Source organism: Rhinolophus hipposideros (genome assembly GCF_964194185.1).
Source record: "Rhinolophus hipposideros genome assembly, chromosome: 9".
Lineage (NCBI taxonomy): Eukaryota > Metazoa > Chordata > Mammalia > Chiroptera > Rhinolophidae > Rhinolophus > Rhinolophus hipposideros.
In genome coordinates, this window is record NC_138055.1 from 14,957,729 (window position 1) to 14,973,827 (window position 16,099).

At 33.0% G+C, this 16,099-nt stretch overlaps 1 protein-coding gene across 4 annotated transcripts in view; it reads right to left on the bottom strand.

Annotated features, from left to right (window-relative positions):
- WASHC4 (WASH complex subunit 4) overlaps positions 1-16,099 on the bottom strand; it is a 67,650-nt gene that overhangs the window by 33,076 nt on the left and 18,475 nt on the right. For all 4 annotated transcript variants that reach the window (XM_081058412.1, XM_081058410.1, XM_081058413.1 and 1 more), the window contains 11 exons: positions 14,508-14,634; positions 10,389-10,514; positions 8,427-8,534; positions 7,776-7,922; positions 7,566-7,645; positions 6,326-6,431; positions 5,639-5,755; positions 3,881-4,049; positions 3,437-3,591; positions 656-730; positions 267-371 (listed from right to left, as the gene is read on the bottom strand). In XM_081058412.1, coding sequence (XP_080914538.1) covers positions 267-371; positions 656-730; positions 3,437-3,591; positions 3,881-4,049; positions 5,639-5,755; positions 6,326-6,431; positions 7,566-7,645; positions 7,776-7,922; positions 8,427-8,534; positions 10,389-10,514; positions 14,508-14,634 — 1,315 coding nt within the window. The remainder of the gene's footprint in view (positions 1-266; positions 372-655; positions 731-3,436; positions 3,592-3,880; positions 4,050-5,638; positions 5,756-6,325; positions 6,432-7,565; positions 7,646-7,775; positions 7,923-8,426; positions 8,535-10,388; positions 10,515-14,507; positions 14,635-16,099) is intronic.

Below are 16,099 nucleotides of genomic sequence, written 5' to 3' on the forward strand. Positions count from 1 at the left end.
TCAAATCTCCAATGCTATTTATAATGATGACCTGAGATGGTTAAGATATTCTAATGTGCCTTTTGTATCACAGAGCTTCCATCGCATCCAACGCAATTTTAATGCCAGACGTTTTAATTATACCAATCAGAAAAATGCAAATTCAAATATAATATAAATAGGTAGTAGTGTACGTTAACCAGAATATTCTATCAGAAAACTATTTTTCAAACTACCAAATTAAACAAGGCTCTATTACCCATCCAACCCCCAAAAAAGGTTCTTACAGTTGTATTCATGATTCCTGTGCCATGTGTTCGAATTGAATTAGCAATATGCCGAATATTAATAGTGTTCAAATGTTTGTTATTGCTTGTCCGTTCAATAAAAATCTGCAATGAAACAAACTTATGCTAAATAACAACACAATTCATAGCAAAACTGGTCAGTTATCCAAATAAAACTTTAGAATCTACTTCATTAAAGATAATTACTTGAAAAGTCATTTAAGGTAATACAACCAAAGCAAAGGAATAAACAAGATGACGTCTAAGCAATTCCTTTTTCCTTTTTTATTTTACCAATTTTCACTATTGAGAATCAATTCTTTGCCCCTCAGCCTTCCTACTATATATCCACCCACATCAAAAAAATTTTTGTTCTAAAACCCACTCACCTGATTGTTGAGATTATAGAGATATCGAGATACAAATATATGAATGTTTCTCATAATTTCCAAAACATCCAGGCCCTACAAAACAGTCCACACAAAAGCTCTGTTATTATTGAGATAATCAGACTTGTAATATAAATAGTACCGTGTTTCCCCGAAAATAAGACCTAGCCGGACAATCAGCTCTAATGCGTCTTTTGGAGCAAAAATTAATATAAGACCCAGTCTTATTTTACTAAATTATAAGACCACGTCTTTAATATAATTAATATAACATAATGTAACAATATATATAAAATATAACATATAATGTAATACTGGATCTTATTTTATTGGGTCATATTAATTTTTGCTCTGAAAGATGCATTAGAGCTCACTGTCTGGCTAGGTCTTATTTTCGGGGAAACAAGGTAAGTCACTATATTGATACGTTTCCCAATACTATTTATTTTAAAAAACTATACAAAAAGCATGACCAAAGGTTAAAAGAGCCTTCTAACATGTACAATCAGGACTATCTATCTCCATGAGGAAAGCCGGCTGCTTGACATCTCATCCTTTTGTAATAGACAGGAACAGTCAAGTTTAAATATTCAAAGATCCATGACTCAAAATCATTTCCCCACCATTCTGGACAATATTTTTGTCTGTCTTTCTGATCATCTATATATTTTTTACGAAGTAAATTAATGGCCAGATTCTAAAAGGTAGCCAGGATATGTGGTGATAGTTACGAAATACATGCTATTTTTCAGGTACTGTGCAAGATTCTTTATATGTAATTCTCAAAAAATGAGGTAGTCTTCCAAATTCCACAGCTGAAGAAAATGAAACTAAGGGAATTAATAGCTAAGGGAGCTATTTAAGGTCAAATAGATTGAAAGAAGCAGAATCCAGGGATTTTAGGAAGTCTAATTTTAAATCCTTATGCTTCTTTGAATTGCATTAGACCACCTTTAATGTAAAAATTACCTATTAAGAATCCTTCAATCTTGAGTTATTACTGTAATACCTAATGGTATCATATAAATTGTTCTAAAGCAAAATACCCCTTAGATTAAATTTTATTATAGCTTTCCTCATGTTTTAATTTGAAATTTTGTTTACTCATTCTTTCTCCCATAGGCTATAAGTATATGAGCTGAGACTATTTCTATTTATTTTTGTATTCCTAAACATAATTCAGTGCCTAGCCATGTTTTCAGTAACTATTAAACGTATAAATGAATGGAAGAATATGCCACATTTTGTCATGTATAATGCACTCCCATGTATAACGCACACCCAGGTTTTGGCCCAAACTTTCAGAGAAAAACATCTTTCATTTTAATTGTTTTATTTGAAATTTTTATGTTTACATTTAGGTACTTGTTTTTTGTATTATAAAGGAATTTCAGCATTTATTTTTTAACATATTATGGTACAAGAAATTTTATGTAGCAAATAATTACAAAACATAAGAACATATACATGGCGTAAGAAATTTCATGTACCAGTAACAAATTTACAATGTTTACACATCACAGAAGGCCAAGAACGCTTCCTCACTGCAAATTTGTAGTAAGTTCCACAAAACAGATTATCTTATTCCAGGGTATTATTTTGTATCCAGATTTCATTGATTTCTAGAGTTACACTTTTAAATCATAAGCTTAAATAAAAGAATTAAAAACATTTACATATATATCGACTTAGTACTACCCAGGTATAATGCACATCCTTATTTTTCCCTCACAAATTTGGGCAAAAAAGTGCACATTATACACGGCAAAATACGGTACATACTAATCCCAGAAATGGTCCCTATGTGCAGTAGAATAAAGGAAAAAAAATTATGATCCTCAAATTTTGGAACTAAAGAAATGTTTTCTGGTAAATATTATATAGATTATCTTAGAAAGAATTGCATGGAAATTAACTGAAAACAAACTTTTGCACTATGAGATACTGCCATATTAGTAATTAGCTCATTGAATTAGTGAAGCTAACTAAATGCTTCTTTGCACTCCTCATTTTACGAACAAGTATATTTATAATCAAATAAATTTAACCATTTTTCCTAAGATATTAAAGTTTATATGTTATATGTAGGTATAAAATTCTTAACTGTATGACCTATAACTAAGCTTTTTACTTTAAACTTTAAACTTTAAATTCTGCAGAAGTCACCTCACTATCCCAATGTTTCTGAAAAGCTGAATCTAAATATATGTATACAGACGTGCCTAACTTTTTTGTGCTTTGCTTTATTGCACTTTGCAGATTAAAAGTTCGTAACAAACCTGTGTTGAGCAAATCTATCAGCACCATTTTTCCAATAGGCTCAGATGATGGTTAGCATTTTTAGCAATCAAGTATTTTTTAACTAAGGTATACACACTGGTTTTTAGGCGTAATGCTATTGCACAGATAATAGACTACAATACAGTGTACACCTAACTTTTATATGCACTGAGAAACCAAAAACTTTGTGTGACTTCCTTTATTGTGATATTCACTGTATTGCAATAGTCTGGAGCCAAACCTGTCATATCTCTGAGGTATGCCTGTATTTCAAATGTTCAACAAAAGGGGACATATAAACAGGAAGCCTGCAGTAAATTCTTTCATAATGCAAATTAGCACTATATAATTCTTATTCTTGTCAAGTACGAGGTTTTAGATAGCAAATATTTTCTTTAAAATAAACATGTAATAATAATGTAAAAAGAAAACACAGATTTCTTGAAGAAATACTGTCATCATGCTACAATCAGACTATGCTAGAAACATTTTATACCATACCTGTTCCAAAGTCTGACTAGGAAGATGTGCCTCTGTCATAACCAATCCATAACGCTGAGTAGCTAGATTTCTCATTTCACTATACGTGGCCCAGTCGTGAAGAGCCACTGTTGTTAGATTGTAGAAAGTCTTGTCTAGGTAGTGAGTTACATAAGCTACCAAAACAAAAAACAAACAAAAAAAAATTCAAAAAATTTTTGATTTATCAGACAGTAGTAAAGAGAAATGAAACTAAAAAAGGAACCAACTTGTCTTTGAACACTAAATTTCTTCCTTTAAAACAAGGTGATAGGAAAATAAAAATGAAGAAAACAAAAAAGAATTCCAGAATAAATGTACTAACACAAAAAACATACCCTCAAAGTTCTGTTTTTGTTATTTGTTCTTATAGTTAGGTCAAAAAGATACAGAATATGACTCTAAGAAGGAAAGCAGAATACTCACCTCGAATGTCAATGAAACGATTGAAAAACCGGATTGGATTCAAAGAGAAAAACAGGGCCAGGTCTTTCATGCCAACTTTGAAAGGGTTCCGATCGTCCAGCTTTAAGTGAGTGTGCACAGAAAGCCGCAGGTCTTTCTCAATCTCTTTGCACAACTTGTCCAGCAAATGCTATTCACAAAAGAATTAATACCTTAAGTTTTCAAAATATTCCAATTGTACTGTTCTTCTAGGTGTCTATGCTTTAACCATCAGTTTTATAATCAGTGCAGTGATGAAAAATTTGTCAAACTGCTTTAAGAGTCTAAATATTCTATGGTAAAATATCATTTTTATTGGGAAAGTGAAAATTACTTTGCTCTTTATTTTAAAACAATGATTTTTCTGACTAGAAAGCAGTGAGATAAACTCTAAGCTTTTAATTACATTAATCCTTTAAGTTTAACACCTTGAAAGAAAATCAGAAGCTAATGTCTAATGGCTTCATTATAAGGAATGTGAAAATATACTGTAAACCACAAAATTTATGGGAACAATCAACCAAGGAATAAAGGTCCTAAGAACATGCAAGAGAGGAAATTTTCAAAAAGTTTTGGAATAATCATTAAAAATCACAAAATTCATTGAGATAAAAGTAATGAAATTCATCACATTTTCTGGTCTACCATGGAGTTCTAAATACTGGCATGACATGTATTTTATTTTCTAAATAAGAACATTTAGTACAATAAGTTGTATAAAAATTTCCCTAATAAGTTTTAGGGAAATATATAAACAAGTTTTATATTGTGAAGTTTACTCATTTTTACTTCTTCCCTCCAAATAAAAATATCTTTAGATGCAAATTTAATTTTAAAGATATCAGTGTTTATAATACACACTTCATTAAAACAGGGAGGGATGTACTATATTGAATTTGCATTATTTCTGTTACACAAGTAATTTTTTAATACATAATTTCCTCCTTTTAGTCAGTAGCTCTCCAAATAAAATTCAATAAAATATTGATAGTTGGGAGCGGCCGGATGGCTCAGTTGGTTATACCGTGAGCTCTGAACAACAGGGTTGCTGATTCAATTCCGACATGGGCCAGTGAGCTGTGCCCTCCACAACTAGATTGAAGACAATGAGCTACTGCTGAGCCGCTGGAGGGGCAGCCAGATGGCTCAGATGGTTAGAGTGTGAACTCTCAACAACAAGGTTGCCAGTTCGATTCCCGCATGGGATAGTGGGCTGCGCCCCCTGCGACTAAAGACTGAAAACGGCAACTGGACTTGGAGCTGAGCTGCGCCCTCCATAGCTAGATTGAGATCCAACGACTTGGAGGTGATGGGCCCTGGAGAAACACACTGTTCCCCAATAATATTAAAATATATATATACATGTATAGAGAGAGATAGATAGGTAGAGATAGTTAAGTTGCCTTAACTGTATTACATTATCAGCATTCAATATTCAAACTAATTTTGATTTGCATTCTTCTAATAAACAGAACTTTAAATTCAAATATACTATTTACTAAAATAAAAAAAAAATTGTTCCCAATTCTCAGTCTGGATTTCTATGTAAAAATTAGGAATTAAAAGACCAATTTAAGCACAACAGTGATACTGTAACTAAAAATCATTCATCTGTTCTAGTGACTTATACTTAATAATTTTAAATATGTGAAAGCCTGCTTTAATCCAAAAAGTTTTTCCAAACACTGCCTGCATTCCAAATACATGTTTTAAGCTTTTCAATCTTAAATATAATGTTACCTCATTTAAAATTTCCATAATTTCCTTGTCATAGCAATCCAGAAGTATTTCATAGGACTCTAAATGCCTTGCATGCATCATAGCGGGTACACAGTCACGTAAGGCACTGAACATGTACTAAGAAGAAAATTAGAATGTACAAGAGTTAATAAAAACCAGATCGCTAATCTAAATAATATTAAAAGATTAATTATCTTGAAACACAACACCTCAATCTGAAGGCTGTTTTTTTATACATGACTGTCTTACTATCATAAATACGAGAAGTGAGATTTTATTCTTTAAAGCATATACTTTAAATATACAAAAAAATTCACACACTTGTTCTTGCCTATCTTGAGCATTCAAATACTTATTTTCTAAAGAAACAAAGATCTGAATAACATACCTTGCTGACAAATAAATGTCAGACAATTGTGACATAAACTAAATTCAAGTGAAATGAGAATGATTAGGACTATGAGGGGAAGAGTAAAATATATTAAAATTAATTTATTAGTATTAATATAAAATTTAACTACAGACTGTATATAAATGTTTATTAAATATGCATAGCATTGTACAAAACAGCATTGGCAGTAAATTTTAAAATAATTTATTAAATCAAATTATTGTAAAACTAATTAGAATGGCTTGTATAGTGACTTAAAAATGATGGGTTTATTCTTCCTATTATTCTTTACTTACATGTAATCTGGCTGCATCAACCGCATTTTCATATACGTCATCTAAATAAATTGGGAACACAGCTCGATGCCAGTATAGAAAACAACAGTCACACTGTGTTTGGACTCTACAATGTAAAGTAGTAATTAGTGGTACCAAAACTGAAGTACCCCCCAAAAATGTCTTACTCATTTTTACCTTTCCTACATCACTTACACCAAAATTAGTACAGAAAGCCACAAAATCAATATTTCAAATTGAACAAATGTAGCAAAACACTCTAATACCTGACACTGTCAGAATTCTGCACATACGCTTTTGTTTTAAAGCATACTTAAAAAACAACATAACTATTTTCAATATCATTTGATATGTGTAGAATTACAATACTTGCATTATTTGCACCATTTTACCTATCTCAAAATTGAAAAGCAGAAACCTTTTAAAAAATTATGAACCCAAAATAAAAACAACCAAGTTACACTTAATCTGCCTACAGACTTAGCCACATGACTATTTCAAACCTTTGGCGCAATAAAAGGATCATTAAATATCTTATAATGAAGATGATTCAGTATTTCTTCCAAGTATGGTATATTAATTCCATGCCACTACTACTACAAAAAGCTCAGCTTCTCAGAACAAAAACATTAAGTTATAAATATGAGCATTAAGTGGAAATTGTGCTGTAACCTCAATATGAATGGCAATTAAAATTCAGCAGACCCATTTTCCCATCAAAAACGTACTGCTTACTCTTTAAAATAAAAATAAATTTTAAAAAAACAACAATAAAGCCACAAGGAGCTACAAAATAAGCCTTCCAAAAACTAATTCATCTTAGTGACTGGCTGTGAATACTGTTATTCAAATTCATATCTCACAATAAAATTACAGTAGACTATTTGACATGGGTCTCTAAATCCCTCACAAACAGATGAAGCATAAAAAGCAGCCATGTTACAGGCCCACTGAGAACACCCGTCACAACAATCGCAGTGTGCACCAGAGTCTGCCAGATGCTCGAAGGGCTACATCATGTTGTCTGATGTGAGTTCTTCCAAAAGCTAAATCCTTACTACAGAGGCACAGCTAAAGAACTATGCTCCCTAGTCATAGTCTCATTTGGGTCATGCTAAAGGAATTACAGACAGGAACTAATGGCCTATCTGGATTGTATTTCTTGTGTTGCTGTCATAAAAAGAAAATCAATGTTTCTACTAGCCCTACCTTTTTAGTATCATTACATATCCCTACTTACCTTTCTCTAAGTTCACTGATAAGATCCAGCTTTTTCATGACTACTTGAAGTGGAAAGAGTTCTTCATCTTTAAATGTCTTCTATCAGGGAAGGGGAAAAAAGGCAGAGAAGTTGCAGTCAAAGTAAGGACATGTTTCTTGGGTCAATAAGAAGGGAACGGTGAAATCTCAGATCCCCTTTTTATTACATAACTAATAGCAATATGCTTACCAACTGTGTGCCAACACTTAGTGCCAAAGAAACAATAAGTCGTCGCTGCTTTGTGCTTGGTCCATTTAGAGTGTTTTCAGCCAAAACTAGAGCAGAGAGCACATCAAGACGCTGTTCACTATATTTTTTGTCAGAAATTACTCTTTTCTTGAAAAGAAAACAGGAGATATTAGTTTTATTTCTGAGGCAATAACAAAAGACTCAGAAGAAAACCTTCTCGATAATCTTTTCCATGATTCACTTTAAAAGAGCTTCGACAATGCATTCCCTGTCGGCTTCCTCTGATGATGTTACATACTTTCCTACTATCACTATCATTTAGCACTCTTAAGAACAGCAAATGTATGGAGCATACTTTAAAAGTTCCATATTAATTTAAGAAGGAAACCGTTTCTTGAAAAAAGATGCAACATATTTTAAAACTGCATACAATGTCATTTTTAATAGAGATATATTAATGTATTACATGCTACAAGTTCAGAGAAAGATAACCCTAACTATCCTAAGTAAAAATCATAAAATACCATGAAGATAAATGACCAAAAATATTTAAAGGAATGAAGTAAACAGGCTGAACGAGAAAACACATATAAAGCAACAGAATAGCAAACTACAAAGAACATTATGCTGAATACATAATCATGTTCCTACCTTGGCCACAGAAATAGAATTAAGAGCTTGATGCTGTAGGTACTGTGTTATATGTGAAACTGAATCAGCCACAACCATGCTTCTCCTGTAGAACATATGCTCTATTGCCTAAAAAGAATCAGAAGTAAATTTGTAAAAATCAACTCAAAACTTTTAGATAAAATTATAGAATATCTTTATGATCTTGGACTAGGTAAAAAATTTGCAAATGAAATGCAAAAAGCACTACCATAAAGGTAGTAAGGTAGATTCAACTATAATAAAATTAAGCATTTCTGTTCATCAAAGGCACTATAAAGAAAATAAAAAAGGTTAGCCAATGTATGAGAAAATATCTGCCACTAAATAAATTAGTATTTAGAATACATAAAGACCCCAAATGAATGAAAGATTATTTTAAAAAGGCGAATAATCTAATAGAAAACTGAACAAAAGACATGAATAGATTTTTCACAAAAGAAGAAACACAGTTAATAAACTGCAGAAATATACTATCATTAACAATCAGGAAAATGAACAACATTAAAGATCAATTAAAACAATTTATACTGACTAATTCAAAAAAAATAAAAAAGTCTGATAATACCAATGTTGTCTGGTTAAAGAATAAGGGGAAGTCTAATATATTATGGGAGGCATGTAAACTGATATAATTTATTTGGAAAACAGTTTGGAATCATCTTGAAAAGTTGAACTTACATACAACAGCAATCTACTGGTAGGTATATAATACCTTAGAAAAACTCTCGCACAAGTACACCAAGAAACATATACAAGAATGGCAACATTGTTTGTAACAGCAAAAACTGGAAACAACTCAAATGTCCTTCCACAGGAAAGCTACACTGCAATAAAAATGAAGAAACTACAGCTATTCATCCCAACAGGGACAAGTTCAAATACAAAATTTTGAGTAAAAAACAGGCAAGTCAAAGAGTACAGGAAGCATTACTCCATCAATATAAACTTCAAAAACATATATAAGTAAACAATGGATAGTTTATAGATTCATCTTAATGAGGTAAAAAAGAAAAAAAAAAGGGAATGCTAAGCATAAAATTCAGGATAATAGTTTCCTCTCAGGAGGCAGGAAAAGATGCAATCAGGAAGGGACAACACTGGGGGCTCTGAAAATACAGGTAACTTTCTATCTCTTAATTGAGATGGTGGGCTTTTAAATGTTTATTGTTTTTTAATTATGCTGTTATATTAGATATATATGTATCTATACATGCAGATACATATATACATTTATTTATATTTCATAAAAAAATAAATAACTGATAACATATCTTAAAGAAAAAAAGGCTAAAAATCCAAAGGTATAATCTACAAAAAAAATCTCTATTCCCTAAGCAAATCTAACGGCTATTGTTAGCACAAATTTACTAGCAAATTTTAATTTCAGTTTTTAAAAAAGGTTACGTGGGCTCTCCTGCCTGAAGGATTTTTTTTAATTTATAGAGTATGCTAAAAAATATTTTACCATATTTCCAGAAGTATACTCCGTTTCTTAATTTGACCACTCATACAAGTAGCCTACTATTCAAATCACAAGATTACAGCACTTTCTCTAAATTACAAAATAAATAGCCTCAGACTGACTACCCTCAGACGCATTATACACTATAAAATAATGAATAATGTGTCACGGGTCTTATTTTTTTAACTCATCCAACATGCTTAAACTTACATGAGTAAAACTTTACTAATATTTGGGCTAACTTTTTCATTTTCCTTCTTTTCTGTCTCACTACATGTTAACTTTTAACATAGTTTAAATGTATTGGCCATTTATAGAACATTACTCAGAAATTTCTTTCAATGGCCAGTTCCCTTATCCCACTGACAGATAAGTACACTTCCCCCTATTTTTTTATTCTCATATAATCAGAAAGTCAAATCTTACAAGATCATCCTAATTGAAATTATAATGGCAATGTAAAATAATCTAAAACCTACCTTGAGAAGTTCAACGAGCCTGCATAACGCCTTAACTGAAGTTTTGGTCATTGGCTTTTGCATGGACATGTAGAGATTCATCGTGGTTTTAATAATGGTACTAATACTATATGCATATAAGAAGCCCTATAAAAAATAAAATATTGGTTATAATCACAAGAAAAGATTTCATTTCTTGATGATTTCAATCTCTACGTAGTAACAATCTGTTTCCAAGTTCATTTTAACTACTGTTTCCAAAGTTCATTTTAAAGTCAGGTCTTAATGATTTTGAAATACTCTTCCTCATACAATATTATATATGGCAGTCAAGTTTCAAAGCAGCCCTTAAAAGTTTGTTTAATCTATTACATACCACTTTAGTTTCTGTTGAAATTTTAGTGTGTAATCACAGTTAAAGAATCCGTCCATAAAAAAAAAAAAAAAAAACCTCCAGAGAAATTATTTGGATGTCAGAAAGATATCTATTCATCCTTATTTTACTTGCCAAGGAAGAAGATAGAGACTCCTATCTGCTGCAGCTTAAGACAAGAGCTGAGGACTCTTAAGAAACCAGGAATTGAAAAATGAGAAAGAGAGCTGCTCTCTGGCCAATACGTATATCCAAAGGTATTTCTCAGTTCCAAGCCAATCCCCCATTTTCTTTTCATCTAAGCCAATCCCCACTGTCCATCTGGCACCATATCCCCTGCCTTCGTGGGTACTAATCAGACTTTCTTTCCTTCAAACCTAGTAAGAACAGATTCTCTCCTACCCTTCTATTCATGAAGGGAGCACAAAGTACTTGTGAGGTGTTAAAAAAAAAAATAGTGCTAATAAACCCATGGAAACAGTATAGAATAAGAAAACAGGACAAAGGATAGTACCTCTCAAAATTTTTGCATTTAGACCCAAAAAAGGCACAGAAACACAGAAATGATGGAGATGCTTTGAGTTCATAATGAACCAAAAAAAGATACAGTTTAGAAATGAGCCTAAACTATACTATTGTGGATATCCAAGGAGCTGGGACAGAAGCTTCATGAGAGTGATTTTCAACCTTTGTCTCCTGCCCTACCACAGGTGAATGATACAGTACTCTCCCATCTGTAACAGTGGCTCACTAAAGGAATGACACTCAATATGGGGTGTGAATTTGACCTAATAATAGCTCTATGGTAAAGAGATGTGCTAAATTAAGAGAATTTTAAAATGCGAGAGAGAGAGTAGCATCCTGAGAAAGGTGGCAGTAAGACCAAAGCCTGGGGTATACAGGAAGGGAAGAGCCACACTCTTACCTTGTCTATAACACCAGATTCTGCCCCAGTGCAGCCCTGGGAAAAGTTAAAAAGCAGAAACAAGGAACAGCGAAAGTATAATTCTAAGGCAGGCAGAAAAGGTGGGGTTCCCTTGGAGGTAGAAGGGATACAGAACTCATGGGATGATACCACACAATTCCCTGGTGGTCAATAATTTGTGAAGGATATACATGAAGTATGTACAGTGTTTTAAAAATCTTAATGAGGAGAGGGGTGGCCTGGGGCCTGTTTCTGTTAATGGCAGAATAAATAATTTGAACCAACCTTCCCTTTGGCAACAACCAGACAATCTGGGCAAAACATTTTATAAATCTCTTGGAAGGCATGAAAGCTGCCAAGAAAATAAGGCCAAGATCTGGGAGAAGGCAGCAACTGGGAGAAGTGAGCCTGGCATTTGAGGCTGCTTTCCCTTAGAAGCATCTGCCCATTCCAAAAAAGGAAAATAAAAAGCCAAACATATCTTTCAAACATTTCACGGGAAGGGAAAGAGCATAAAAGTCAGAGTTCATGGCCCACCAAGGAGGGCAGGGGATCCTGGTAAACCATCTAGGCTCTGGGTTGGGATCCTGAAAAACTACCCCTAAAAAGCAGGAGTGAACTAAGGAAGAAAAACAGTCGTCATAAGACATACGTCCCACTTCAAATCATCTCAATCTATGACTGGTTTGAGATACCTGTGTTTTACTAGTTGTCCTAGACTAGATATATACCAGAAGCAAAGACAAAGCCTCTTGGGAGGAATAAAAACAATATCCAGATCCCCAAAATCACCTACAGTGTTTCATATATAGTATGTAGAACTATATAAAAAATAACCAGGCATACAAAGAGATGACATATCAAAAAACAAGAGAAACAACAGAAAACAAAAATATCCAGATAATGAAATTAGACATGGGCTTCAGAATAATTATGCTGAATATTTTGAAGAAAATAAAACGAAATTACTTCAGAAGAGAACTTGAAATTATAAAAAAAGAAACTAAAAAGTAAAATAATTAAGAACTCGGTATATGGGTTTAACAGCAAATTAGATATAGCTGAAAAAAAGAATTAGAAGAGAGAGAGAACAGAAGCAGTAGTTGAAGTAAATGGCTGAGAATTTTCCACAAATTCCAGAAGCTCTACAAATCCTAAGCAGCACAAGCACAAAGAACACCACACCTAGGTCATTAAAGTAATATTGGTAAAAACCAAAAAGTAAATCTTATAAGCAATTTAAAAAAGACACATATTAAAAAAGCAACAAAACTGATGGCTGACTTCGCAACAAAAACAAAGGAAGCCAGAAGACAATAATATGGTATTTTTAAAAGCTAGGGGGGAAATCCTGTCAACCCAGAATTCTGTATGTAGCAAGAGTACCTTCAAAAATGAAGCCAAAAATGAAGACATATTCAGACAAAAACTGTGATAATTCATCAACATGAAATACTAACAGGTGTTCCACAAATAGAAGGATGAAGAGATACAGGAAAAAGCAAAACAGAATGGGTAAAAATATGGATAAATCTAAATGAACACTGACTATAAAAATGACAAAAGTAGCAATAATAATACCTAGTGAGGTTTAAAATATAAAGAAACAAAATATACAACAGCAGCGCAGTGAGGGGGGATAAACAGAATTAAAGTGATTTAAGAACCTTGCACTGTTTGGAAAATGGTAAAACTACTAATTTATGTTGAAGTTGAATGAGTAAATCATACATCTTAAAATCTCTAATCACTAAAAAAAAAAAAAAAAAAAAAAAAACACACACCAGTAAATTCCAAAGAGAGCAAAAAAAGAAAACAGATCTAGAACAAGTGATACAAATAGAAAGCAACTAGTCAGGTGATGGTTTTAAATCCAAACACATCAGTAACGACATACAAGAAGCAGTTGAATGGAAAAGAAAACAAAGATTATCAGATTGGGGGAAAATGTATGCTGCTTATAGAAAACACACATTAAACATAAGGAGCCAAACAGGTTTCAAGCAAATGGATCAAAAAAGACATACTGTGCAGACCTTAACTAAATGAAAACTAGTATAGCTATGTTACTATCACACAAAAGAGACCTATGACAAAAAGCACTAGTAGAGATAAAAAGGGACATTTCATAATTCAATATATCAGAAAGATAAAACAATGCTAAATATTATGTACTTATTGAGTCTCAAAATATAAAGAACAAAAACTGACAAAGCTATGAGGACAGACAAATCCACAATAACAGTGTGAGATTCTAACCCAATTCTCTCGGTAACTGATAGAATACGCAGACAAAATCATTAACAAGCATGACCTAATCGACATAGAACACTACAACAATACAAATTACATTATTTTCAAGTGTGCATGAAGTGTTTACCAAAGTTGATCACAGGCTGGGCCATAATGCAACTCTCAACAAATTTCAAACTATTGGAAATTATTTTAGTATTGCCAGAAATCAATAATAAAAAGATAACTTGGAAATACTCATATATTTAGAAATTAAGAAATCTCTTTCAAAATAACCCACAAAGAAGAAATCACAATAAAAATTTTAAAATATTTTGAACTCAAGGATAATGGAAATACACCCATCAAAATTCATGAGATACAGCCAAGAAGTCATGCTTTAAAACAGAATTTAGAGATTTACACACATATATTGGAAAATCTAAATTAATAAGTTACACAGATCCAAACATAACCTAATCAATTTCAATTTTTAAAAACAAAAACATTGCCTATCCTTTCCAGTTCTTTTTGAAGTGTAACGTCCTTTGCACATTAAATTAACACAGAAATTACCCCCACAGTAGTCTAAGTAAGAGGATGCAACTACCTGTATAAAAACATTACATCTATTGGTGAGGTCTTCAGCAAATTTATCCATTCTCTGCTCTTTAGATAAAATAGATTCCATTTTCATCATCCATGAGCTCACAAAGACGTAGTAAGACTGTACATCTCTAACAAAGGAAAATATTGGGGTTACTCAGCACAGGAAAGAAAATTTAATTCCATTTCTTCATATTGGTTGGGATAACATATTTCCTTGCAGCAGCCATTTCATCTTACTGGGTTTCAAAATCCATACATACATATGCAATTTATTCATTCAACAAATAAGTGCTGAATGACTATACATGCCAGGCACTGTTTCTCAGTACTGAAAACAAAAATCAGCAGTAAAGAAAATAGACAAAAATCCCTGCCCCCATGAAGCTTACATTCTACAAAGGTGAGCTGTATATTAAAGAAACCAGTAACTAAAACCTCTAAGATGTCAAATGATATTTACTATGGAAAAAATGCAGCAGGGACAAGGGACAGGGACTAAGGCGGTGGGTACAACTGTAAATAGTGATCGAAGCAGGCTCACAGAAATATTTGACGACGAATGAGTAACCCATGCATATATAAAAGAGAAGAAAACTCTAGGAAAATAAATAACAAATGCAAAACGTTTTAAAACAGGAAGTGTGTCTGGCATGTTCAAGTATTATAATAACAAATAAATCAGTATGATTGGAGAGAGCAGGGATGAAAAAAGATCACAGAGGTACAGGGGTGGGGGGGTGGGGGAGCAGGAAAAGTGGAGCGTGGGGAGAGATTTACATAAGACCCTGCAGGCAGTAAAGACTTCAATGGAAACCCACTAGAGGATTTGAGCTGAGTGCTTTGATCGAACTTTGAAGAGTATCAGTATCACTTTGGCAGGAATGCTGAAAGTAAACTATAAAGGGAACAATGGTAAAAGCAGGAAAACCAGTTAGGATACTGTCATAATGCAGAAAAAAAGGGGATGACAGCTTGAACCAGAATGGGAGAATGGAAATGGTCAGAATCTGAATATAAAAGCTAGTATTTACTGAATGCTTACTATATGCCAGCCACAGTTCTAAGCACTTTACACAAATTAACTCATTCAATCCTCACATTAACCTTATGAGGTAGGCATTACGATCTCCATTTTACAGTAGAGAAAACTGACACGCAGAAGTTAAGTAATGTGCCCAAGATCATACAACTAGTACGTGAGTCAAGATTCAAGCCCAAATCCAGGGAGCTTTCCCATGCTGAAAAGACTAAATCAGTAATATGATTCCACTATGCAGGCTGGTAACACTAAATCACTCTACAAGTGCACCTCAAATCACTCAAGACAGGAACTTTTAGCCCACGTGCTGTTTAAACTATATTTTAAAAACTTAGTGTGGAAAAAATAGACAATTCCCTTTGCAAGATCTGACATTACCAACTCTTTAAAAACCATCTTCAGTTAGATAGGGTAGAGAAATGTCCCATCATGGCCGGTCAGAATCAACTGAATGATAGCTCTTCAGGGCGAAGGACCAGAGAACCACTTAAGACTAGAATCCCATACTGTGACTGTTGGCTAGCCGTACTGCCAAGCCATCTGACAATCAAGAA